Genomic DNA, 25,817 nt, shown 5'->3' on the forward strand with positions numbered 1-25,817 from the left:
AGTTCACACCCATACAGTCTTACGGCTTTAGCTGACACTACAGCCTCAAGTAAAGAGTTTTGTACATCATCTATTTCTCAAACGTTGAGTCGCCTACAGTGAGGTTTGTCACCTACACAATCTTTGCCACAATCCCTGACAAGCTCTACTGTAGTTTCATGCCCACGTAGTCTCTCACATGTGGTTTTGGTCACCCAGTCTGTCTTGCTCACCATCAAACAGTGACAGGGCTGCAGTCCCCATTTCCTTCTTGTAGGCATTATTTTGTGCATACCATCACAGGTTCTTGTACAGTACCTTGACTACTCATCCAGGCTCAGTAATCTTATGAAATACAGCCACAATTTCCCACACAGACACATCATCAGAAGTCTGTGGTCACAACTTCTGCACTCTCTCACACACAATCACAGCTTTCCACGTCTCTGACACACACATGGTTACCGATATGCAGTCCCTACTACTGTTTCTCACACACGCCATCACACCGTTTCTCTCATGATCAACCTCTGCCTCACACCCTCCACACACAGTCATGCGTGTCACGCTCAGCTAGTCCTGACAACATCAGAGAAAAAGTGCCAGCAGCCTCCAGCATCACTTTGAAAAATATATATTTACAGGAACAATTCCCCATTCTCTGGGACTCTTTAGAAAAAAAAAAGGTCCATTTTGGGGAAGTAAAACAAACAGTGGAGACGAGTGTAGCACCGTCCCCCAAATCACCAACCCCCAGGTCCCAAGGCCTGGGCTGGGCCAGCGCTAACAGGTGAGCCCAGGAGTCTTTTGAACCCACTCTCTCTTGCCTAGAATAGAGACAGGACAGGCTTTATGTCCCCCATTCCTCCCTCCCAACTCCAGGGACATTGTAAGGGTCCTTTGTACCCGCCCGCAGGAAATTGGGGGGCTGGGAGGGAGGGAACTGAAAATACATGTTTGGTATCAAAAATAAACACTTGGGGGGGAGGCGGCAGGAAGATTCCCCCCCAAATCCCTTCCTTCCCACCCACCCCACCAAATATAGGAAGAGATGACTCCCTCTCCCCTATTGAAAAGCCCCATTTAAAAATAGATTATACTATCAAAATGGCAGCGGGGGAGAGACAGGGAGACCTGGAGTACTGGCTGGAGGGGCCCCCCAGACGGGGACCACCCCCCAAAAAAACCCTCCATTGGGAGGAAACAGGCAGGACCCCAGGGAGGTTGGCAGACAAAGGAATGGCTTCTCAGGGGGAAGAAGAACAAAAGGGACATTCCTCCCTGGCCAAAAAGTTGGTTGAAAAGGATAAGCTGTCTGAGAGAAAGGTTGGGGAGGTGGAAATTTCTATTCCAAGGGTGTGATTCTTCCTTGGCCAAGACTCCCAACCCATTAAACGGTACAAATTCTTCCTGGACCCCTGAGTATGGCCAGGAATAATAAAACAAAACAAACTAGCTCTTCTACTCACATCCGAAAATGCAGACAGGGCCCCCTCATCTCCCCAAGGGCAGGCTGAGAAATAAAGAAAGAAAGGTTGTTCTCAAGCCAGACCCCGATTGTTTTGTCTTGGGGAAAAAAGTGGGGAGGTGGGGGAGATGTCCTAACCACCCTAAAAGTTTAGGTCAGGCTCCTCCCAGTGGCCTTCAAAAAATAAATAAATAAACCGCCCCTACCATTGAAGTAGGAGACGTGTAAGGGCGGCCACCGGGGGACTGACAGAAAACAGAGAAGTTGTGGAAGCTGTGTGTTTTCTGTGGAGGAGATAATGAGAGTTACTCTTGGGAGTAATTCTTCCCAAGGATCCCCACCCCACCACAATCAGAGCATGAGTCTTTCAGTTGAACTATGTTTCTCCTTGAGATGGCTGGCTGGAGAGAGCATGGATGGAGTGACCCCAGAAGGGGTGATGGTGGTGGTGGTGGTAGTAGTCATGGCTTCTGGGGCCCTGGGGAGAGCACCACGGGGGTCGAGAGGCCATCCACACTGATGGAAGGGATGTGCACCTGGGCGCTGCCACTGGATGGAAACTGGGGGCAAAAAGAGGGAGAGGTCACAGATGGGGGCCATTCTTGGGTCTCTCACCCTGTCCGAAATGGGGAAAGAGGATCCTACCTGGAAGGAGAGCTTGGCCGGGCTACGGGGCGCAATGGGACTCAGGGTGCTCCAGAAGTGAATGCTGGGAGGCAGCGAGCTGGGTGTCAGCAGCACCGGGGTCTGTGGGGAGAGGGTGGTCGGAGCTCAAGTGAGTAGAGAGTAGATGTGGGACGCTGGAAGGGACTTGGTCCCAGCCCCACCACAGATTTCCCACTCACACTCCCAAGGTCACTCCCCAAAGTGCACACACCTAGATGGTAACCATGGAGGCCATGCCTACGATCTCTCAACTCTGCAGACACCCCCCACTCCCCACTCCCGAGAGCCCACCCTCAGTTGCTGAGACCTCACTGGTCAAGACCACCCACAAGACCCTATCCAAATGCTGCTCTCAAACCTCTCAAGTCACCATCCCAACAGCTCAGGGTCAACTTCCAACTCATGTCCCACCCATGAAACCCCATATGCACATCCCAGACCAAAAAGCCCTGCTCAGGTTCCTTAAGCCACACCCCAACCCAGAAACAGTCCCACAGAAAGACCCTCGGTCCCACCCACGAAAGTCACCAGCCCTGCCCTTCACTAATCAAACCCCATCCCTCCAGCCCAGCGTTAGCCCAGTCAATCACACTCGAAGGCTCCACCCTCTTCAGGGACAACCACACTCGCCCTCCTCTGATTCCTGTCAGTCACCTGCCACGTGCCAATCCCATTGGTGCTGGCGCCCACACACCCCACCCCTCCGCAGGCACTCACCAATGTATGCGTAGGAAGCAGGGACGGGGTCAGCGCCGGCCCCGGTGCCTGGAGGCCGGAGCCACTTCCCGATCCTGGGGTCCGTTCGGGTCCCGGCCCACCTAGCAGGCTCGGGCTGAGTGGAAGCTCTAGGTCCCGGGGCTTCCGGCCCTTCTGCGGCTGGGAGATCTCAGGGCTGGAAGCCGCGTGGCCGCCCGCCTGCCCTGCGGTGTCCATAACGACCGCGGGCAGCCGGGCTGGCACGCCCTCCTGTGGAGGGACTTCTGGCTCTGCCTTGGTGGTTTCTGGCACAAACCCTCTCTCCCCCGCAACTTCCAACTCTTCCTTGGGCCCTTCTACTTTCACTTCTGGGGGCAAAGCCCGGCCCAAACCCGGCTCCACATTCAGCTCTTCCGATTTCAGGTTTGGGGCCTCGGGCGGGGTCAGGATGACCTGGGAGAGGAGCAGGCACAAAGAGGGTGTGTAAGGATTGTTGGGGCCACAGGATTCTCCTGTGGGCCACCCAGTGATTTCGCTGGGAAGGTGGCACTTGGTACTCGGGGCATGACTGCACATCAGAGCAAGTCCTCCAACAGGACATAGGACTTTGTCAAGGAAGTAGGGCTTCCTCTGGGGCAGGTCCTCCTATGGGACAGGGGACTTGGGGTGAGACAACCTGAAGCGGGTAGGAATCTGAGGGATACCATCCTCATTCATTAAAACAGCGGTTCTCAAAAATTTACCTTCCTCTGGACCAGCAATATCTGCCTCATTTGGTAACAAGTTAAAAATACAAATTATTGGGCCCCTCCCCAGCCCCATATATTCAGAAACTCTGGGGGCATGCCTGGCAATCTGTGGTTTAACAAGCCTTACAGGTAGAGCACTAGAGTGTGAGAACCAGTGCATCAAACATATTCCAGGCACCTACATGTTCGGCAGCTACTAACTGTAGCACAGTATTCTCCCCTTTCTGTCTCAGGATTTGTGTAGCTCTCTGCCTCACCCCTTCTTCTAAGAAGACGTCTATGTTCTTCCTTCCACCATTATCTCCTTTAACAGGACCACTATGTCTCTTCTACCAGCCTCCCTCGTCATTCGGGGATTACATATCCCTCCTCTTTACCGCCTCCTCTTACTGAATTTCTATATTCCAGTCCTTACTTGCAGAGGCAAGCCGGCCTCTTCAGCCTCCAGGCAGGCCTCCAGGGGGCTTGGACTGGTGCTCCTGCTCCCTGAGGGGGGCGCTGCTGCCCCTGCAGGAGCTGCATTGGGGAGCACCACAGCAGGCCGAGGATGAGGGGGTGGCTGCGGCTGCAGAGACTGGATGGTGAAGGTGGAATAGAGGCCCGAGCGCATGTACTCGTTCCGGCTGCTGCGCGCCAAACCGCCTGGGCCTGCCATTCCTGCACCCTTGGGTGTGCCTGGCTTTCCAGAGGCAGTGTCCCCTGGGGCAGCATGTACAGCAGTGGGGGCCACATTTGGCATGGTGGAGGTAACAGACACCTCTGGCTGGGGCGGGCAGTCTTCAGTGGAGCACCCTGCGACCTCAGGGTAGGACACAAACTTGTAGACGAACTTCTGGCCGCTCACCTTGCGGATGATGTTCTAGGAAGGGAGGAGAGGAACAGAGGGCCTTAGAGGAAAGGGGCAGGCTGGAGGCAGGGAGTCAGGGGAGGAGGAGGGGGGTGGAGTGGCGTTTCTCTTCTCCTAGTGGCTTTCTTCCCACTTGCTCCTCTCCGGCTTTCCCGTCCCTCCTCTGTAAGTTTCCCTCTCAGTCCATTTCCTCTCCCATTGGTTTCTACCTCTTTCCTCTCCCCCCAGATTCCCCTTATCTATATCCCTCCCCAGTTCCTCCCCTTTCTCTCTTCTCTCCACAACAATTCTTTCTTTAAGCCCCTTCCCATCCACCCCTTTCCAAGCCTCCCTCTGTCACTCTCCAGGTCCGTCTATCTGATTTTCCCACTCCCTCCACACTGTAGCTCCTCTTCACAATGCGGCCCATGAAGGGCAGTAGGTGTGGGAGCAGGTCTTCTTCCTGGCTCCAAGAACCAGAGGTTCACAGGGCCAGGCCTTGTGGGTGACTGTCAGGACACAGTTTTGGAGACTAGCAAATGCAATAAGACAAGAAAATGAAGTAACTGATATAAATGTTGGAAGAAAGTAAATTAATGTAGATGGATGGGGTGATGTATTATTAATACAGAGGATTATTTGAAGCTAATGACACAGAAGTGGAACAGGGCAAGGTCACTGCAGAGGAGAGGGTGAGAAGGCCTCATTATTAATACCACTGTGGAGGTTGAAGCTAAAGCGGTAAGAAAATGAAGTAACTAACAGCAATTAGACAAGAATATTAAAAATATTGGTGTAAATATTGGGAGGGGGCCTATATCAAGGCTGGCTTGGGTGGGTCACAGAGCATGTTTGGCGTTTTTCAGGTCTGGTGGGTCTCAGAGATGACCTAGTGTTCCCAGAGGGCACAGTGAGGTAGCCTCATTACTAATACTGTTCTGGAGGATTGAGCTCAAGGAATAAAATATGAAAATAGAATAAATGCCATAAACCATGAAGGGGGTGCAGCATATGACCACGGCTGTTCTTGGGGGGGCGGGCAAGAGGAGTGTGGAGGTACTAGGGCATTCTGTGGAAGTCTTAGTGCTGGTCAGATATGTCACAGGGTGGGCCTGTGTTTCTCAGAAGAGGAATAAAAAGGGATATTCATGAATACTGTTTGGGAAATTTCAGTAGAAGGATTCAGAAAATGAAATAACTGGTATAAATATTGGGGGGAGGAGAAACCCAGTAGTGGCCTGGGGGTCTGAGAGGACCGGATGGGGGAAATTTTAAATTTTAGCTGTAGGAATAAGATAATGAAAACAATTGATATAAATATTGGGGTAGACCAGTGCTGCTCTGGGAATTTAAGAAGATAGGGTGTGGAAGTTGGCATTAAACATGTTGTTTCAGAGGTTTTAGCTTAAGGAATAAGACAAGAAAACAATTAGTTAAAAATGTTGGGGGTCCCAGAGGATGAAGTAAGCAAAAGTTGGTATAATACTGTCAAGGAGGTTTTGATTCTAGGAATATGAAATATTCTGGAATAAGAGAAGACTATGAAATAACTAGGGAAGCCCAATACTGGTCCAGGGGTTCCAGAGGACAGAATGAGGACCAGCCATTATTAACCGTGTTTTCAAAATGTTGGCTATAGGAATATGGCAGGAAAATGAAATGTTGTGCATGGCAGGGCAGCATCACTTTGGGCATCTCAGAGTGGGAGTAGAAACAGTCAGTATTAATAATGCAGTGATGGTTTTTGCCAAAGCAGTAAGACAAGAAAGTAGGTGAGATAGTGTTTAGGGGCCCAATACTGGTCTGAGGGTACCAACGGATGGGTTAAAAACTGATAAATTTTAACATTGCTTTCAAAGTCATAGCTATGGCAATTAAAACAAAATAAAATCTCTGATATAAATGTCGGAAGGGGGGGGTCCCAGCCCTGGTCTGAGAGACTGTACCTTGTCATAGTAGTACCGCAAGGCCCGGCTGAGCTTGTCGTAATTCATGTTGGTCTTGTTCTTGCGTAGCCCCCACAGCCGGGCCACCTCCTCTGCATCCACCAGCTTGAATTCACCACCATCCCGTGAAGTCCAGGAGATGATGTGGCCATTGCCTTGCTCTCTCAGCAGCTGCAGCAGAAACTGCCACAGCGTCACAGATGGGTCCATCGCTGGGGGAGTGCTCACGCCATCCCAGGGGTACCTGGAGAGCAAACAGCTGAGTTGAGAGGCTGTGGCATAGGAGGGGCAGAGGTCAGTGGGAGGAGGATTCCTTTTTTTATCATCTTTTCTCCATCTCTGTCCTCAAACCCTACCATCATTCCCTAAACATTCCCAGAGTAACTTCTAGCTCCCCAGTCTTGCTTGGGATGCTCCCTGTGACAGGATAAAACTCGTGGGTATCTTAGGATGGTGTGAATGTATTTTGCATGTGAGACAAATGTGAGTCTGTAGGGGTCAGAGGGCAGACTGTGGTAGGCCAAATGATGCCACCCCTGCTCCACATCCTAATCCTTGGAACCTGTATGTTATTTACAATTACATAGCAGAAAGGAACTTTGCAGATGAAATTAAGGTTACAAACCCTAAGACAGGGAGATTATTTCTGGATTATTTGATTAAATTCAATCTAATCATATGAGCTCTGAAAAGCAGATGATGGAGAAAGAAAGGTAGCTCAGAGATGTGATGACAGAAGAGGCAGGGGAGATTCAAAATGTGAGAGGGACTCAACCTGCCATTGTTGGCTTTGAAGATGGAGGAAGGGGGGCTCAGAGCCAAGGACTGTGGGCAGCCTCTTAAAGCTGGGAATGGCTGTCAGCTGACAGACAGTAAGGAAACAGGGACTTCAGTCCTACAGTCTCAAGGAATTGGATTCTGCCAACAACTTGAATGAGCAGGAAAAGGATTTTCCCCTAGAGCCTCCAGAAGGAACGCAGCCCTGCCAATACCTTGATTTCAGCTCACTGAGACCAGTGTGGGACTTCTGACCTACAGAACTGTAAGATAACAAATGTGTTGTTTTAAGCAGCTAAATTTGTGATTATTTATTACAGAAAGAATAGAAAATTAGTTCCATTCTCCTCATTTGAACATTATCTGTATCTTCTACCATATCAATGTCAAGTTTTTCAGGAGGTTCTTTTTTTTTTGCCAGACCCTTGCAAAGGCTGCTTACTCCACGTGGGGCTTCCTTCTTCCACCTAGCAGTCTTTCTTTTCTTTCAAGTCCCAGCCCAAAGGTCCTTTCCTTTATGAAGCCGGCCTAAAACTGAATGCCTGATCTCTCTGTCCTATTACTGTCCCTGAATGTTCTTTTTTTTTTTTTTTTTTGAGATGGAGTCTCTCTGTTGCCCAGGCTGGAGCACAGTGCAGTGGCACAATCTTGACTCACTGCAACCTCTGCCTCCCAGGTTCAAGTGATTCTCGTGCCTCAGCCTCCCGCATAGCTGGGATTATAGGTACCCACCACCACGCCCGGCTAATTTTTGTATTTTTAGTAGAGACATGGTTTCACCATGTTGGCCAGACTGGTCTTGAACTCCTGACCTCAAGTGATCGAGCCACCTCCCACCTTGGCCTCCCAAAGTGTTGGGATTACAGGTGTGAGATACCGTGCTTGGCCCTGAATATTCTCTTTCTTGATGACAGCAATAATTAACATCTATTGAGAGCTTAATACACATCAGGCACTGTTCTAAGCAGAGGCAATATGGCCTGCTGGACAACTGCCCAGGCACTAGGGCCAGACTGCCAGGGTTTGAATCCTGGTTCTGCCACTTATTAGCTGTGTGACCCTGGGCATATTCTTTTTCTTTTTTTAAGAAATGGGGTCTATGTTGCCCAGGCTGTTCTTGAACTCCCAGGCTCAAGCAATCCTTTCTCCCTGGCCTCCTAAAGTGCTAGGATTACAGGCATGAGGCACCATGCTTGGCTGATATTCTTTAACCTCTTCGTACCTCAATTTTCTCATGTGTAAAACAGGGATAATGATATGCCCATTGGTAAAATGGGGATAACAATACCTAGCTCATAGAGATATTGTATAGATTAAATATTATATGCCTGAGGTGTATGATAAACTCTAAATATTAGTTTCTGATTTGTTCATAGTCCCTTATCTGCCATTCCAAAATCCAAAATGCTCTAAAGGAAGAAAGCTTCTTACAACTCTTTTGGCGGCAAAACCTGATTTGAAATGAAACAAGGCCCTTTCTGGTCTTTATTGATTCTCACTTAGTGCGAGTGTTCATACATTTTGCTGCAGAAATATGAACACAGCCGATTACAGAGCTTACTAAGGGGTGTTATGTAACATCGTATATGCATCATGTTACCTTTCTGAAATGTGAAGAAATGGAAATTCTGAAACACATCTGGCCCCAGGGGTTTTGGGTGAGGGCATGTACACCTGTACTGTTATTTTTTTTTAATGGGCATTGACTTATTTATCCCTGATCACGCCTCTGAGAAGTAGGTAGTCTTCCTGTCATTAACTTATAAATGAGGCAGCGGAGGCACAAATGTCTACGTACCTCCCACAGGCCACGTGTGGCAGAGCCAGCATTTGGAGCCAGGCAGTCAGGTTCCAGTTGACTAAGTGTTTCACCATTAGGCTAAATGGCCCCTCACACTGACTGTTCCCTCTCAGCATGTCCCTCAAAGAACAGGATCCTCCCTGTCACCCCATTACTGCTTTCTTTCCTGAGAGCAAACTGGAAATAAACATGAGCTTCCTGTTCAATTATACAAGTCACAAAGCCATGAAGTGTCCGATTAGAGAGTCCTGTCACCAGAGACCTCACTGAATTTGTTTTGCAGGCAGGCTTGTTTCAGAAGTCCAAAGAGTTCAGAGTGACTCCTGGTGGCAAAGACAGGCAATTTTACCAGTTCTTCTTTTAGCTGCAACAGAACCTATCAGCTGAGTGAAAGGTGACGGTGGGCTTCCAGCTTCAATAGCACACAGGGCTTTGTATTTTGTCATTTCTCCCACTTGACCCCTCATAAGAGTTCTAGTAATCTGCCTTGCTTGGATATGTTTACTTCTTTCCATCTCCTTCACTTAGCAAGCAACTGGTGAGTGCCTACTGTGGGCCAGGTGCTGCGGATACAGTCGAGAACACAACAGACAACAATCCCTGCTCCAGAGGAGCTGACATCTTAGCAGAGAAAGCAGATGAGAAACAAGGCAAACATGTACAAGAGTGCGTCGGATGGTGGTAAGGATTATGGGAAAAAAATCAAGCAGGGGAGAGCTGTTACTTTCACATGGAGAGTCAGGGGAGAGTAGTCACCAAGGAGGGGACAACTGGGCAGAGACCAAAAGGAGGTGAAGGAACTGAGCTCGTGAGTATCTGAGAGCAGTAAGCCAGGTGGAAGTGGCAGCTGGTGTGAAGGGCCCAAGGCTGAAGAGTGCCTGGCAGGTGACATGGGGAGAGGAGGCCGGCATGGGTTCGGGGGAGAGGAGGGAGGCAGCGGGAGAGGAAAACAGAGTGACAGGGGCCAGACTGAGCCAGGCTTTTTCGGGCGCTGTCAGGATGTTGAGTGAGACAGGAGCCACAAGAGGGTTGTGAACAGAGGGATGACAGGCTGTGACTGAGATTTCAACAGGATCCCCCTGGCGGTTGTGAGAAGAACAGACTGTCGGGGCTGAAGAAGCCACTGTGGTAGATGATGGTGGTAGCAGTGGGGCTGGCGAGAAGTAGCTGGGGTCTGGAGAAAGCCTGAACACAGAATAGGACTTGCTGACAGATAGCATGCCTGGGGGAGGTGAGAGAAGGGTCCAGGGTGAGTCTAGGTTTGTGGCCTAATCACCCACAAGGACAGCATTGTGGTCAGCTGAGGTGGGAGCCTTGTAGGAGAGTAAGTTTTGAGGGGGGTCACGCCAGTTTTGGAGATGGTCAGTTTCAGAGGCCTGTCAGACATCTACGGGTATGCTATGAATACATTTTAATAATTTAAAAATGCAAGCCAGGCATACGATCCTTACCGTGGGCTGCACATTCTTTGAATCATTTAACTCATTGAATCCTCAAACCACCGTTAAAGGGTGGGGATTATCATTTCCCCCATTTTCCACATGAGGCAATGGAGGTACAGAGAAGTAACCTGCCCCGTCACACAGCTGGAAGTTGGCAGAGCTGGAATTCAAAACCTAAGTGGTTTGGCTCTAGTGAGTAATCACCTTACACCACCAATTCTCCATGAAGAGAAACAGAGAAGGGTAAGATCCTAGAGAGTGACAGGAATGCTGTTTTTACACAGGGTGTACAAGGAGTTCTTCCCCAAGGAAGTGACACCTGGCCTGAAGGAGGGGAGGTAGCAAGCCAGGCTGCCCTCTGTGGCGGAGGGCCTTCAGGCGGAGCGAACGGCATGTACAAAGGCTCTGAGGCAGCCACCCTGAACTATCTACCGTTCCCGAGACAGTTCCAACCTCTGAGGGTAAGCACGGGCTGCTCTCCCCACAGGGAGAGCTCTTCCTTCACTTCATGGACTCAATTACACAATCATCGCGTTCCAGGAAGAATTCATTCTTCCTCTGCGTGATCAAAGGTGCCAAATAACCTGCCTGCCCTTGCAAATCTGTTCTTCTTTCTGAGTCTTCAGCCTTATGTTCCTCTGCCCCTGTTCTGGCTATTCTGGCTCAAGGTTACCCTGAGCAAGTTACTCAGCCTCTCTGTGCTTGTTTCCTCATCTGTAAAATGGGGATATTTTACTCTCAAAGTCAAATATTCTCAAAAGTACACCTACCCTCCGAGGCTTCTGTGAGGATTAACTGTGTCAATTCTGTAAAATACTTCTGTAAAAGACTTGAGGGGTTGACTTTTTTTGTTTTGATTTTACAAGTAGCATTGTTAGGAACTTCTTTTTTATACATGTGCCTTTGTATAGTATATTCCAAGCACCATAGTGTAACAATGAATATTTACTGAAATAACACTACCCAGGTGCAAGAAAATCAAATCACTCTTAGAAACACCTTTTACGCCTGTACCTTTAGGAGAGTGTATTATGCACACCACAGTGGTTATTTTTTGGGTTCTTTTTCAGAGACGGGGATCTCACTATGTTGCCCAGGCTGGCCTGGAACTCCTGGGCTCAAGTGATCCTCCCACCTCAGCCTCTGTGCCCAGCTACACACCACAGTCTTGTGAACACATTCTTTCAGTGGAACAACACAGTCCTTATTCACATATACAACTAGCACTCTTAGAAACAGCTTTCATACCTGTGCCTTCACAGAGCATATTACGTAGCTCAGTTTTGTGAACACATCCTTTTGAAAAGGAGGAAAATCCTTATTCATATATAAACTGGCATTCTTAGAAATATCTTTGATACATGTATCTTTTTGTACTGCATTCCAGGCACCACCGTGTGGTAAATATCCTTTGGGGGTTGGTATTTGAACAGAAAAGTGCCTCTGATGTGTGGCAGATACTCCACAGATATTAGCTGTTAGCTAGTGTGTCATCCTTCTCCCCCTGCCCCTGCAATCCTATCCTATGTATCACCTGCACTATCTGGCTCCTATCACCTGTGTGACCTCACCTTCTACCCCTCCCTGCACTTTGCTCCAGCCACACTGGCCGCCTTGATGTTCCTTGAACATGGCAGGCACCATCCCACCTCAGGGCCTCTGCACTGGCGCTTCCTTCTGCCTGGTATGCTCTTCCCCTAGACATTAAGGCTCCCTCCCTCTCCACTGTGAGGCCCTAATTCAAGAGTCACCTTCCCTATGCCTAAGATTTCAACCACCCCCAATACTCAATTCCTACCTCCCCTATTTCATTATTTCTTCTCAGCATTTGTCTATTATGCTAATTTTACTTATTTATTTTGTTCACATAGTCTGTCTCCCCAACTTGGTTTTTTTTTTTTTGAGACAGAGTCTCGCCCTGTCACCCAGGCTGGAGTGCAGTGGTGCAATCTTGGCTCACTGCAACCTCCGCCTCCTGGGTTCAAGCAATTCTCCTGCCTCAGCCTCCCAAGTAACTGGGATTACAGGCGCACGCCGCCACACCCAGCTATTTTTTTTGTATTTTAGTAGAGACAGGGTTTCACCGTGATGCCCAGGCTGGTCTCGAACTCCTGAGCTCAGGCAATCCACCCACCTCAGCCTCCCAAAGTGCTAGGATTACAGGTGTGAGCCACCGCGCCCAGCCTCCCCAACTTTTAATAAATGTGTGCTCCACAAGCACAGATATTTCGGCCTGTTTCGTTCCTTGCCATATTCCAGCACCTAGAAGAGTGCCTGGTACTTACGAGGGGCTCAGTAAAGGTTGGTTGAAGGAACAGTCCCAACTAACTAGCTCTCATGTCCCTTCTTCTTCCCCATCTGACCCCTACACTGGTGTCTCCAATTATCTTTTTCCCATTTATTCAAGAGATAAATTCTTATTTAGCATCTGCTGTTTACCTGGTACATTTTCAGTTGCTGGAGACAGCAGTGAATGAGCAGACAAAAACTGAGTACTCATGGGACTCACATTCTAATGCGGAGAGACAGACAACAAACAAGTAACCCACACAGTGTGTCAGACAGTGATAAAGGGCAACGGGACAAAGGAGAGACCTGGCTTGAGCCCTGCTGGGTGTGCAGCTTCAGATGGTCAGGGAGGGGTTGACTTTTTTTGTTTTTACAAGTAGCATTGTTAGGAACTTCTTTTTTATACATGTGCCTTTGTATAGTATATTCCAAGCACCATGGTGTGACAATCTTTAATGAAAGAACACTACCCAGGTACAACAAAATCAAATCACTCTTAGAAACATCTTTTATGCCTGTGCCTTTAGGAGAGTGTATTACACACACCACAGTAACCACTGTTTTTTTTTTTTTTTTTTTTCCAGAAACAGGGATCTTGCTATATTGCCCAGGCTGGCCTGGAACTCCTGGGCTCAAGCGATCCTCCCACCTCAGCCTCCCGAGTAGCTGGGACCATAAGTGCACACCCCTGTGCCCAGCTACACACCACAGTTTTGTGAACACATTCTTTCAATGAAACAACACAGTCCTTATTCACATATACAACTAACACTCTTAGAAACAGCTTTTATACCTGTACCTTCACAGAGCATATTACGTAGCTCAGTCTTGTGAACACATCCTTTTGAAAAGGAGGAAAACCCTTACTCATATATAAACTGGCATTCTTAGAAACATCTTTCATACATGTATCTTTTTATACTGCATTCCACACACCATAGTGTGGTAAACATCCTTTGGGGGTTGGTATTTGAACAGAGTGCTGAAAGGAACCATGCAGAGATCTGGGGGTGGTGTTCAAGGCACAAAGAACAGCCAATGCAAAGGCCCTGAGGCTGGCCCATGCCTGCTATGTTTGAGGAGCTGTGTAGTGGAACCAGTGTGGCTGGAGCACAGTAAGGGGGTGGGAAGGTATAGGCGGTAATGCTAGAAAGGTTACTTGTTTTACCATTAATTCACAGGTAATATTTATTTACACTGGAAGGGATTCTAGTTCTGATCCCCCATTTCACAAATGAAGAAAAAGGCACAGAGAGGAAGTGGTTAAATCACTCATCTAAGGTCACACAGCTGCTGGGACTGGGGGGTGGGTGGGTGCTGAGAGAAGGTGGGGAATGAAGACTGCTCTGCAGGCAGAGAGAACAGCAAGAACAAAAGCTTGGAGGTGAGAACTAATTTGGTTTTTAAGGACTGAGGCCTCACGTGGGGTGGGATGGGATCTAGGAGGGGAGCCTCAAAAATTATCCTGTGTCCTGAGTACTTCCTGGGCCACCTTTGAGTAAAGAATTTAACCTCCCTATGGCCCAGCTCCCTCACTACCTATCTCATGGGGTTGTGGTGAGGATTAAAGGAACTCATTCATATGAAACACTCTGCCTGATACACGGCAGGTGCTCAATAAACGCTAGCTCCTATTGGCATTACTATCATCACTGGCGCTGATGTATTCACTTATTGTAGTGAGGCAGAAGGTCTTTGTGGTTACGAGTGTGACCAGGCTGACCCACTATTAAGAGGTAGAGGACAGGGAAGGCCATACCGTGCTCCACCACAAGGAAAAGAGGATCAGCACGTTCTCTTCTGGGAAGGGAAAAAAAAAGAAGGAAATTCAAAGTACACGGCCGACCTTCCCCCAATTACGAAGCACTGGACTCACGGGAGGGTATGCGGAGGACTGTGCAAGCATACAGGGGTGTGGGGGAGGAAGGCCAATGAACAGATCCACTGCAAAGGGAGGGGTGATGAGGCTCATCGTCTGAGGGGAAGGGAAGCAGAAAACCTTACAGACTCCTGCACCACAGTGAGGGGAGAGAAAAGCCATCACACAGACTGATTCAAAGCAGAGAGGGAAAAGGCTATGGACTGAACTACTGAAAATAGGGAGATATAAAGAACTAAACTGACCCACTATTAAAAAGAAGAGAGAACCCCAAGGGCTAGAGCGACAGTCTACAAAAAAGAGAAGACAGATAGGGCAATGGACTGATAGCTAAAGGGACGTGAATCCAAACATGAAGACTGATCCACTATAAAATGGTGGTGGTGGTGGTGGTGGTGGGGGGGGGTGTTCTGAAAAAAGCCATGGACTGATGCACTGGGGGACTGGAGGAGGCAGGAATACAAACTCAGGTAGACTCACTGTTAAAGAGGGATGCGGAGGAGTGCGACGCCACGGATTGATTCCCTACAATGTACAGGAGGGGTGGAATAAACAAGGCCACGGACGGGTCTCCTGAAAGTTGAGGCTAGGAGAAATCCAAACACTCAGATACACCTACTATTAAGGGGGCTGAACACTGTCACAGGCTAGCTCCCTATTAAGTGGTGGTGGGTGGGGGGCGGGTGGGGGTAGGGGGAAAGCCTATGGACGAGTCCACCCTAAGTTGGCGTGGGGAAAAACATAAGCACGCAGATCGATCCATTATACAACGGGAGAGAGAGGTTAGGCCACGGTCAGATCCACTACAAGGGACGAAGGGCTTGAGCAATGCCACACGCAGGTCCACCAGTCGTGGTGGTGGCGGCGGGGAGTCGAACACCAGCAGGCCACCGGCCAAGCCACATCCTCTGCGCGGGGGCGGGAAGGATACGTGGGGTCACGGACGGGGCCCTCCACCCTCCAGGCCCAGAGCTCACCTGTGTGTAGCGTGGCGGTGGCGTTGGAAATGTTGGTAGCTCCGGGGGGCGGGGGCTCCATACGCGGCCCCACCGCCCCCCAGGCCTCGGTTCCGAGGCGGCGGTGGAGGTGGTGGTGGCGGTGGCGGTGGCGGTGGCGGTGGCGGCGGCAGCACCTAGAAGCCGCCCCTGCGTTTCCCTACAGCTCACGTGGGCCCGGGGAGGAGGAGCCCAATGTCCCGCCGCTCGCTGATTGGCCAAAGCGCTATTAATCGGCCGCAAGGCCTCGAGGGGTTGGGGGACGGGCCCTTCCCCACAGAGCTGTGCCGTGATTGGCCTAAGGGGAAATGATGGAACGCTCACGGCCCCTGGAGTCCCGAGGAGGCCCGTTCGGCCTTCCCGGTGCTCCACGCTGATTGGTTTAAGTACTGACGGACTGTGAGCAACTGACGAGGCTCGGGGCGTGTGTCGGGGAGGGGCGGGGGTCTGCCTCACATTGATTGGCTTACATGGGATTGATGGACGCCTCCAAGGACGGGGGTGGGTGGCCCTGTTTTTCTGATTGGCGGATGAGGGACTTCTAGACCCCCTGCCAAAACACCAAGGGGGCGGTGCCGCACGCCACGCTGCTCAGCGGAAGCAGGACTTGTATAGAAAAGGGCGTAAGCAGCCGGCGGGAGTGGGTCGGGTTGGGCTCCGCGTAGGCGGGCAGGGCAATTCTATGGTTAGAGACCATAGAGCTGGGTAGAAGACGAATTTAGAACACAGCGGAGGTAGGAGGGCAGGATGGCTGCCAGGCACACGAAGGAGCATTGAGTGGCAGAAACGAAATGCCTTCAGAGGGCAGGGTTGAACTGCGGCCAGAGTTAAAAAGGGGAGGAACCTGGCTCTGCATTGATTGGCGGAGGCTGGACTCAACCTAGAATAGGGGCCGGACTGGGGAGAGCGGGATCCAGGTCTGTGCCCATTGGAAGCTGGAACCACTTACAGGCAGGGGCTAGGACAAGGTAGGGCTGAGATGGGTTTGGGTGTAATTTAGGGTACCTGGGGAATGATTTGGTGTGTGAAAGGGTAAACCTTAGGGCCCTTTGTTGTGGGAATGAACAAACCTCCACCATGAATTGGCCCATTCTCTATGGCAATTCAAAGGGTGGTGTCTAGGAAAAGGAATGGAAGAAAGGGTGAGATGGGGGGCCCAGGTTGCCAAGATGACAGAAGAGAGGGCAGTGCATAAGGTCAACTGGCAAATACTGCCAGGCAACAGGCTGGAGGAAGGACTGCTGGGGCATTTTAGAGGTTCCACAGAGAGACTGGATCTCTGAGTCTCTCAGTAACTTTGTGCCCTAGGAACAGGCCCCCGTGGCAACCAGCAGGGTTTATGGGGAAAAAGAAGGGCCATGTGACTCAAAGGCATTCAGGCTCTTTAATGTCTGAGGATGGGGGGAAGAAGTCAATGGTGAGGCTTCTCTGGGAAATTCTGCAGGCCTTGTAGTTCTCTAAGCCCCTGAAAAAGAGGACAGAAGAGATTGAACAAAGACTGGGTCTGGATTACGCCCCCAGGCTTGCTCTGACCTCCCTCCCTTGACTTCAGCTTAGAGGGAAAGATGGTTCTTCCCTTCTTTCGCTCTCTCCCTTCTTCAGGTCACCACCCTAAACAGAGTCTGGTAGTGGGGTGAGCTGCTCTCACCTCTAGCAACATGTGGATATGGGCTTTGATATTCATGGAGTCCTTGGTGAGGCTGTTGCTGAGCCTAGAGAAAAGAAACAAGAAAGGGCAAAATGGGCCCCACTTATGATTATGAGGATGACCCTTCCTTATCACTTCAAGATCTACTTATATCCTGGATGATTTCCACCTGGCTCATTCCTATGCAGAAATGCTAAGCCACCCTCTGGTTTTCACTGATTCAAAGATTGTTAAATGCCTACTGTATGCCAGGCAATTTTAGGCACTGGGAGATAGCAGCAAACACAACAAACAAAACTCCCGGCCTGATGGACTTCAAATTCTTGTAAAGAAAGACATACAAAAAAACCAATGGAATAAAAGCTATGTTGTGTCAGATGGTTCTAACTACAATAAAAAAATTTAAAAACGAGAGAGAATAAGGAGTACAGGAGTGGGGGGCTGCAATTTTAAATAGAGGGCTCAGGGATGGCTTCACTGAGAAGCATTTGAGTAAAGACTTAAAGACAGTGAATTTTGAGTAGTGTGGCTATATGGAGGATGTGTTCCACACACAAGGGGCGGCAAACACAAAGGCACTGAGGTGGGAGTGTGCCTGGCATGTTTGAGGTGCAGCGAAGAGGCCACTCTGGCTGGAGAAGAATAAGTGAAGGGGGAATGTAAGAGGTGAGGTCAGAGAGGTAATGAGGGAGACAGACTGTGTGAAGCCTACAAGGCCATGGGAAGGACCCTGGCTTTGACCTTAAGTGAGATGGGAGCCAAGGGAAGGTTGCGGCAGAGGAAGGAGGTTGAATTACACGAACCAGTTGGTTGACTCCTTTTCTCTAAGCCAGTTTGGATCAGATCTCACCCAAAAGAATCCTAATTGATATAAAGGGTCAAGGAAGGCCTTTCTCAAGAATGAAGAATGAGAAGGAACTGAAGAATGCCTAATGGTTAAGCAGTAGGAAGGCCTTTTCCACAAAAAGGCCAAGAGGCAACAAAGAGTTGTTTGAGAAGTAGTGAGGTTAGAGTGTTAGAAATTAAGTGAGTGGTGAGGGAAAGTGGCCTAAGACAAGGTCCAAGAGGTAGGAGGAGGTTAGATCACACAGGGTCTTGATATAATAAGGAATGTGGATTTTATTGTGCTGTCAATGTAGGAGTCAGTTTGAGGGGTAAATGAAACTAAATACTGTTGGAAAAGTAGAGAGCAATAAGATAGGATGTTAAATTGAAAAAAAAGGTAGTATGAACCTATGTATATACCATTATCTTCCACATTTTTATTTCTAGCCCAGAACTCTCTCCTGAACTTGACTAGGAGTTTCAATGACATCTTCTAAAAATCCACTTCAGTGTTTAATAAGTGCCTCATACTTAACAGGTTCCAGACTAAACTCCTGACCTTCCCCTCCAAATCTACTCCTCCCCTATCTTCTCCATCTCAGATAATGGCAACTCCATCCTTCCAGTTGCTCAGCCAAAAACCTGGACTCCTCTCTCACACTTCACATCCAGTCAGCCATTCTTCTTAAAATCACGACTGTTCCATTGCAGGTAATGCTTCTGATCTCCATGATATGCTTTCTCCATAGCACTGTCAACATCTGACATACTACATCATTCATTTGTTTATTGTTTGCCTCCCCTGACTAGAATGTCAGCTGTATGAGGGCAGATTTTGGTCTTTTTTGTTTCCTGCTCTATCCCCAGGGACCAGAACAGTGTGTGGCACAGAGCAGGCACCCAACGTATGTTGAATGAATAAGTGACTACTCCATTCAAAGAAACCTGAAGTTGGTTGAGTGTATGTTTAGGGGCAGGAAATAAATGAAGTATGGGTGTTGTTACAGGAGAGCAAGAATACTTTTAAGAATATTCTGGGGGTAATGCTTAAAGAGCAGAAGAATGAACCTGATCAGCTCCTAAGGGACAATTTGAACATCAGAAAAGAGAACAAAATTCGTTAATGGTATAAGCTTACCTTATGAAAACCTATGAGTTCAACACTTTAAAAGGGAGAAAAATAGAGTTCACCAAATGCTAGCTGTAACACAAAAGGGATATGTTTATTACTACTGATTTATTTTTATTTGCTATGTGAGAAGCAAATTACTACTGATTTAGTATGTAAGGCAGTGTGAATAGTCATATGGTTATGCTGTTTCTTTTTTCTTTCTTTCTTTTTTTTTTTGAGACGGAGTCTCACTCTGTCACCCAGGCTGGAGTGCAGTGGCGTGATCTCGGCTCACTGCAACCTCCACCCTCCGAGTTCAAGCGATTCTCCTGCCTCAGCCTCCCAAGTAGCTGGGATTACAGGTGCCTGCCACCGTTCCCGGCTAATTTTTTGTATTTTTAGTAGAGACAGGGTTTCACCATCTCGGACAGGCTGGTCTTAAACTCCTGGCCTCAAGTGATCCACCCGCCTCGGCCTCCCAAAGTGCTGGGATTACAGGCGTGAGCTACCGCGCCCGGCCGTTAGGCTGTTTCTTCTATAATTACATGTCTATTCATGAGACGTGGATGTGTACTCCTTTCTGTGTCATCAGGAAAGAATATACAGAGATTTCATCCCTTCCACTTCTCAAACAAAGAAATATGCTAAGAACAGGAAGAATTGACACTTTTGATCACATAAAATGACCAGAAAGTTAGTTCAAAGTATATCCCAAGTAACCAAATATTTTAAAGAGGAGAGCCAGCTACATAGACTCAAATCCTCATCTCTTAGAAAAATTAAACTTCTAGACAGTCCTACTAATTACAATAAAGCAGTAAGAGTCAACCATATTTTTCATCACACTAATAGACCAGGTCAGTATATCAAAAAGACCAGGCAAGGGGGCAGGCACTGACAATTTAAATACTTCATTTTGGGGAAGTACGTGGAGTCTCAAAACATTAAAATCTATTTGATAGGCTCAGGAATCCTGTGACATAACAAGGAAAACTGTCTTATACAAACTGGACTTTAGCTGGGCGCGGTAGCTCACACCTGCAATACCAGCACTTTGGGAGGCTGAGGTTGGCAGATCACCTGAGGTCGGAGTTTGAGACCAGCCTGGCCAACATGGCAAAACCCTGTCTCTACTAAAAATACAAAAATTAGCCGGGAGTGGTGGTGGGTGCCTGTAGTCCCAGCTACTTGGGATGCTGAGGCAGGAGAATCTCTTAAGCCCAGGAGGCAGAGGTTGCAGTGAGCCAAGATCGCACCACTGCACTCCAGCCTGGGCGACAAGAGCAAAATTCCATCTCAAAAACAAACAAACTGGACTTGGTCTAAATGACCACCAGTTCAGAATTGTGTTGACCATGAAAGCAGGCCGTTTAAATAAACTATTTGCTAATTGGTCTGAACACCAAGAATCAGAAATCTCAGCAGGTCTGAGGTTCTTTTGGGTCCACTAACACCTGCTAGTCCTTCCCATGGCTGGAAAGGTTTGAAAAGATAAAAATTACTGAAACTCTAAGGGAGGCAACACTGGAAAAAATGAATGTAGGAATAGACATAAACATAACCAACAAAGAAGTTTAAATCAATGGTACTCACACTTGTGAGATGTTGTTAATCTAAGTGTATTGCTCAGTGTCCCCATGCTTATTCCATTGAAACCAAGCTCACCTCTCTTGGTAGTTTCACTAGCATGCCAGGCACACTATTCCTCTTGCCAGGAATGCTCTTCGCCAGATAGCCCCATGGCTTCATCACTCAGTCAAATGATTCAAATATCCCTTCCTCTGGGAGGCCTTCCCTAGCTACATTTCAAATCCCTCATCTGTGCTCCCAACTGCCCTTCCCTGCACAAAACCGTATATCAAGCTTGTCCAACCCGCAACCAGTGGGCCACATGCTGTCCAGGACGGCTTTGAATGCAGCCCAACACAAATTCATAAACTTTCTTAAAACATTATGTGATTTTTTTTGCAACATTTTTCTTCTTTTAGCTCATCAGCTATCATTAGCATTAGTGTATTTTATGTATGGCCCAAGACAAATCTTCTCCCAATGTGGCCCACGGAAACCAAAAGATTGGACACTCCTGCCTTAAACTCAACTGGAGCCCACACTTTCTCTCCCCATCACCCCCAACACAGATCTGCTTCAATAACCACTTTAATTTGCTTCCAGCATACCCTTTCAAATTATTTCAACAAACACAAAGCCGGGTACAGCAGTGCGCCTGTAGTCCCAGTTACTTGGCAGGCTGAAGCAAGGGGATTGCTTGAGCCCAGGAGTTTGAGGATGTAGTATGCTATGATCGCAGCTGTAAACAGTCACTGCATTCCAGCCTGGGCAACACAGCGAGACACCATCTCTTAAAAACAAAAACACAGAGTGTCGACTATATGCTTGTACTACTCTAGTCACCTGGGGTATAAACCAAATCTCCCCCTTTGTAAAACTTATATTCTAATTGGAGGAGACAACATGAGAAAGAAAGAAATTACATAGTAAATATTAGGGGGTAAGTGTTAGTAGAAAAAAAGTAGGAGGGGAATCAAGCATGCCAGGGGCTGTAATTTGAAAGTTAGGTTACAGAGGGCCTCGTTGAGGAAGTGACATTTAAGCAAGACAAGTGAGTGAGGAGAAAGGAAGCCATGTGGGTACTGGGGAAAAGAGCAGTGCAGGCAGAGAGAACAGCTACGGCAATATCCCTGGGGTGGGATCGTTCTTGGGGTGTTGAAAGAAGCTTGTGAAGGTGAGTGTGGCAGGAACACAGTGAATGAATAGTAAAATTAGCAGGAAGTGAAATCATAGGTAACTAGTTTTCTTGTTACCAATTCTAACAGGCTGAGACCTCATGGATCTGGTCATAATTGTATTTATGTATAACAGTATAGTCCTTCTAGATTGTAAGCCTTCAAGGAACTCTTCTGTCTTGTTCACTGCCGCATTCCCACTGCTAAGCACAGTGCCTGGCATAGAGAAGATGCCCAATAAATGTTTGCATGAACAATACAAAGATCATTTTTTGCGTGCTTATTATGTGCTACACATGGGCTTTGCAACCCCATTTCTTCAGCCCCAGCTATGAAGAGGAGGGGAGATGAGTCCTTAAGTATCATTCCAGGCAGCCATGGGTAAAGGGAGAAGAGTGCTGGAAATGGTTGTTTTTACACACTATCCTCATGGAATGGACTTACTCTGTGAGGAGAGAGCTCTTACGATCAATGAACTTGAGAGCTTCTGCCAGTGTCAACTCCAGGAAAAAACCATATCCCAGGGCCACATAGATGCGTGAAGTATCTGGGCTGAGGAAAGAGAGGTTAAAGGAAGTGGGGAGGAGTCCTTATCACTGTTTAGCATAGTTTATGTTTTGCTCCCCACCCTTCCCCAAATTGAGGCTCTGGGAAGGCAGGGATTTTGTCCTATTTTATTCACTGTCACATCCCCAGCACCTAGCTTATATCCTACTGGGATATAAAACCTCGCATAGTGCCTGGTACATAGAAGATACTTAAAAAAATATATGTTGCATGAGGGAAGGGGTAAGCTGAACCCTGTGGGCTCAGAGGGGTGGGTAGACACTCACACCACTGTGTCAACGAAGAAGTTACAGCCCAAATCCACCTGCATATATAACTCCGAGTGCTTAGCTTCCTGTGGGGCCAGGGAAAAAGAGGTAGGGGTCAGTGGTGAACTCTTAGGTCAGGTGATAGGTTTGGGTCTGGAGTCTCTCTTCCCATTTCCCTCCCTTGCCCACACATACCAAAAAAAATGGCACCCAATCCCATAGTCTTTACCTGGAGTCGCTCAATGACATTTCTCAGTTGAAGGTATTTGGCCAGCTGCTCATATACCTTGTCTCGATGGTCCAGCACCTTTCTGATGGGACGAAAGTACAATGGTGACCAATAGGCAGCCCCATTCCTCCTAGTATACCTCATATCATGACTCTCTGAGACTCTCATGTCACCATACACTGAAAAGGCTTTTCAGTGCATAAGTTAATTTTGGGCTCTGGGTCAGACTGCCTGGGTTTGGATCTGGGCTCTATCCTTTATAGATGTGTGACTTTGGCAAGTAAATAACCTGTTTGGGACTCAGTTTCCCCATTTATAACATACAGATGACAGTATTACCTTGTAGAGTCATTAGGATTAAATGAGCATTTACTACAAAGCATCTAGAGTAATGCCTACCAAATGGTAAACTCTCTATATACGTGTTAGCTATTATTACTATTATTACACTCCCAATATTGAACTCCAATCATAATGTCCCATCTTCACCCTAGAAAAATCCTCCATCCCTTTTAGGACGCTCATAGTCCTAGTTCTGAACACCTTATTTCCTGCTTAGATTAACAAAGATTGCAATAATATTTCTTCATACTCATTGAATCTCTACTATGTTTCAGGCATCCATGCTAAATTCTTTACAAAGATGGGACACATCAAAAACTCAAAACCACTGCATGGGGAAGGTTCCAGAAAACTCCCCATTTCACAGAAGAGTAAAGTTTATAGGGCACAGAAAAGCGAGGTAGGACGTACTCACAAGGATGAAGAACCCGACAACTGTGGCTCCAGAAAACAAGCCTTAATCCGTTAAATTTCGGAGGCCGCGCATGCGCTGACACGCCCCCTGCTATGAACGCCACGTCCCAGCCAAACTGCACCCCGGATGTCGTCCCCACTTCACGCTCCAAGGAGCGCGGGGCCAGACTCTGAACGCCTCGCCCGCCAATCCAAAGGGTTGGCCCTAACTTTGAACGCCCCACCCACCACGTGGAATGTTCCAAACGCCCCGCCCCCCGCACTGTCACTCACCGCAAGTCCCGCTGCAGCACGTCACTGATGAAGGTCTCGTAGCGCAGCACTTTCTCCCCCGTGGCCTCCACCGCCCGCCGCTTAGGGGGCGTCGCCATGATGGGCTCCTGGGGAGTGGGGAGGGGGAAGACCATGTTGACCGCTCCAGTTTGGCCTCACACACAGTTCATCTCTACCCTCTCAACGCTGGGAATCGGCTTGTCCGGCTCAAGCTGGGGGTTCAGCCTTCCGCCCCTCCCAACTCGGGGACCCGGCCACCCAGGGACACCCAAGCGCGGCCTTTACCTCAGGGCCGCCAGCAATAAGAACGGTTGGTAGGAACCGCGGCTTCCGGGTGGCGCGGCTGAATGACGTAAGTGGCAAGCGCGCTGGCCAACCAAATAGCCAGGTGGGGAGGGGCGGGCCTGAGTGGAAGAAGACGGGCCAAAGGGGAGAAGAGAAGGGCGGGGCTTCACGGAATCCGAGGAGATCAAAGAAGACTAGGGCGTGGGAGCAGGGGCGTCTGGCAATAAACCGGCCAATGGGGGACTGCAAAAGCGGCGCCTGCAGGCTATGGAGACCGTGCGTGGCTGGTGGGGGTGGGATTTAATGGGATTTGGCGGGTTCTAAGGTAGGCGCGACGCACAGGTGGAGGTAGAGAGAGGAAGTGAAGAGTTTAAAAAGACCTAAACATTGACTATAGTTCTGGTCTATAAGGAAGATCCCGTGTGATCTGTCGGCCTGGATATTGATTTTTCACACGGGAGGTTTGGGTTTCACTCCTGGCAATGGGACTGAGTATGAGCATTTAAAAGGTTTTAAACAGAGACAGATTTTCTAAAATTCATATTTGATAACTCCAGCTCTGCACCCGCAACCCATAAATGAGGCTCAAGTGGAAATTGACAACGCTCTGTGTCTAATCACCTCGTTTGATAGTCAAATGGAGAGGGTGGCTGAAGTCCTCTGCCGACGATTGGCCATCTTGTAGTTAGGCATAGTTCCCATGTTTTTATTTAAATGGTAAGGTTTTTGTGAATTTATTCTTATGCACTAGAGTGACTGAGTGAATTTATTTTTCAGGTTAGATTTTCAAACAAGAACTTATAACCCAGCAAGAATGGGCCTTTGCCTGGAGAAGAATCCAGACCGTGGGATGAATCCCCAAATGCTATTTCCGTCTGTAGAGCCTAGAGCACCCACCCCTACCAAGGAAGTCTTCCCAGATAATTTGTGTTTCATATGTAAAAGCAAGTTTTTTTTCAAATGCTCAAAACCCAAGCAAGTTAAGCCCTTCCTTCTTTCCTTCCTTCCTTCCTTCCTTCCTTCCTTCCTTCCTTCCTTCCTTCCTTCCTTCCCTCTCTCTCTTTCTTTCTTTCTCTCTCTCTTTCTTTCTTTCTTTCTCTCTTTCTCTCTTTTCTTTCTCTTTCTTTTTCTTTTTTAGACAGGGTCTTTGTCCCCTAGGCTGGAGTGCAGTGGTATGATCATGACTCATTGCAGCCTCAACCTCCCAGGCTCAAGTGATCCTCCCGCCTCAGCCTCCGGAGTAGCTGGGACTACTGGCATACACCACCACGCCCATCTAATTTTTAAAAAAATTTTTTTAGAGACAAAGTCTCACTATGTTTCCCAGGCTGGTCTCAAACTCCTAGGCTTAAGTGATTTGCCTGCCTCGGCCTCCCAAAATGCCAGGATATAGGCATGAGCCAGCACACCTGGCCAAGTTAAGCTTTTCTTTGCCCTTAGAACGAGATAATTGTAAAATGAAAACATTGAGATTAATTTTTTTTGTCTGTAAATCTCATGTTACATATAGTTTAAATTACATTGAGTGTGATTAGAATAGATACTAGGTAGAAAAATATCTAGTTAATCTATACCACTTTCCTGTAAAAAGACAGAAAAGAAGACACATATTAATTTA

General features: G+C 48.2%; 3 protein-coding genes across 3 annotated transcripts in view; all 3 read right to left on the reverse strand.

Annotated features, from left to right (window-relative positions):
- Window positions 1–25,817, reverse strand: part of ZNF41 (zinc finger protein 41) — a 333,150-nt gene that overhangs the window by 183,784 nt on the left and 123,549 nt on the right. The gene's annotated exons all lie outside the window — the stretch shown is intronic.
- ELK1 (ETS transcription factor ELK1) lies at window positions 598–15,756 on the reverse strand. Its single transcript, XM_055269306.2, has 6 exons — window positions 15,496–15,756; window positions 6,331–6,574; window positions 3,974–4,417; window positions 2,831–3,262; window positions 2,093–2,194; window positions 598–2,007 (listed from the first exon to the last, which is right to left on the reverse strand). The coding sequence occupies exons 2-6, from the start codon at window positions 6,538–6,540 to the stop codon at window positions 1,909–1,911; spliced, it is 1,287 nt and encodes a 428-aa protein (XP_055125281.1). The 5' UTR covers window positions 6,541–6,574; window positions 15,496–15,756; the 3' UTR covers window positions 598–1,908.
- On the reverse strand, window positions 16,879–24,048 carry UXT (ubiquitously expressed prefoldin like chaperone). Its single transcript, XM_055269309.2, has 6 exons — window positions 23,915–24,048; window positions 22,886–22,967; window positions 22,675–22,742; window positions 22,286–22,393; window positions 17,162–17,225; window positions 16,879–16,978 (listed from the first exon to the last, which is right to left on the reverse strand). Exons 1-6 carry the CDS (start codon window positions 24,046–24,048, stop codon window positions 16,925–16,927), a joined length of 510 nt encoding a protein of 169 aa, XP_055125284.1. The 3' UTR covers window positions 16,879–16,924.

The sequence above is a fragment of the Symphalangus syndactylus genome, chromosome X (assembly GCF_028878055.3).
Source record: "Symphalangus syndactylus isolate Jambi chromosome X, NHGRI_mSymSyn1-v2.1_pri, whole genome shotgun sequence".
In the NCBI taxonomy this organism is placed as follows: Eukaryota; Metazoa; Chordata; class Mammalia; order Primates; family Hylobatidae; genus Symphalangus; species Symphalangus syndactylus.

Excerpts from the sequence above, each read along its gene's own strand:
- ELK1 (XM_055269306.2), bottom strand. The coding sequence starts at position 6,540 with ATGGACCCATCTGTGACGCTGTGGCAGTTTCTGCTGCAGCTGCTGAGA. Across the intron at positions 3,263-3,973 it reads AGGCCGGCTTGCCTCTGCAA|GTCATCCTGACCCCGCCCGA; the intron begins GTAAGGACTGGA and ends CTCCTCTCCCAG. Across the intron at positions 2,008-2,092 it reads CGGCCAAGCTCTCCTTCCAG|TTTCCATCCAGTGGCAGCGC; the intron begins GTAGGATCCTCT and ends TTTTGCCCCCAG.
- UXT (XM_055269309.2), bottom strand. The coding sequence starts at position 24,048 with ATGGTCTTCCCCCTCCCCACTCCCCAGGAGCCCATCATGGCGACGCCC. Across the intron at positions 22,394-22,674 it reads TTCTTCGTTGACACAGTGGT|CCCAGATACTTCACGCATCT; the intron begins GTGAGTGTCTAC and ends CTCTTTCCTCAG. Across the intron at positions 17,226-22,285 it reads AAGAGCTCTCTCCTCACAGA|GCTCAGCAACAGCCTCACCA; the intron begins GTAAGTCCATTC and ends TCTTTTCTCTAG.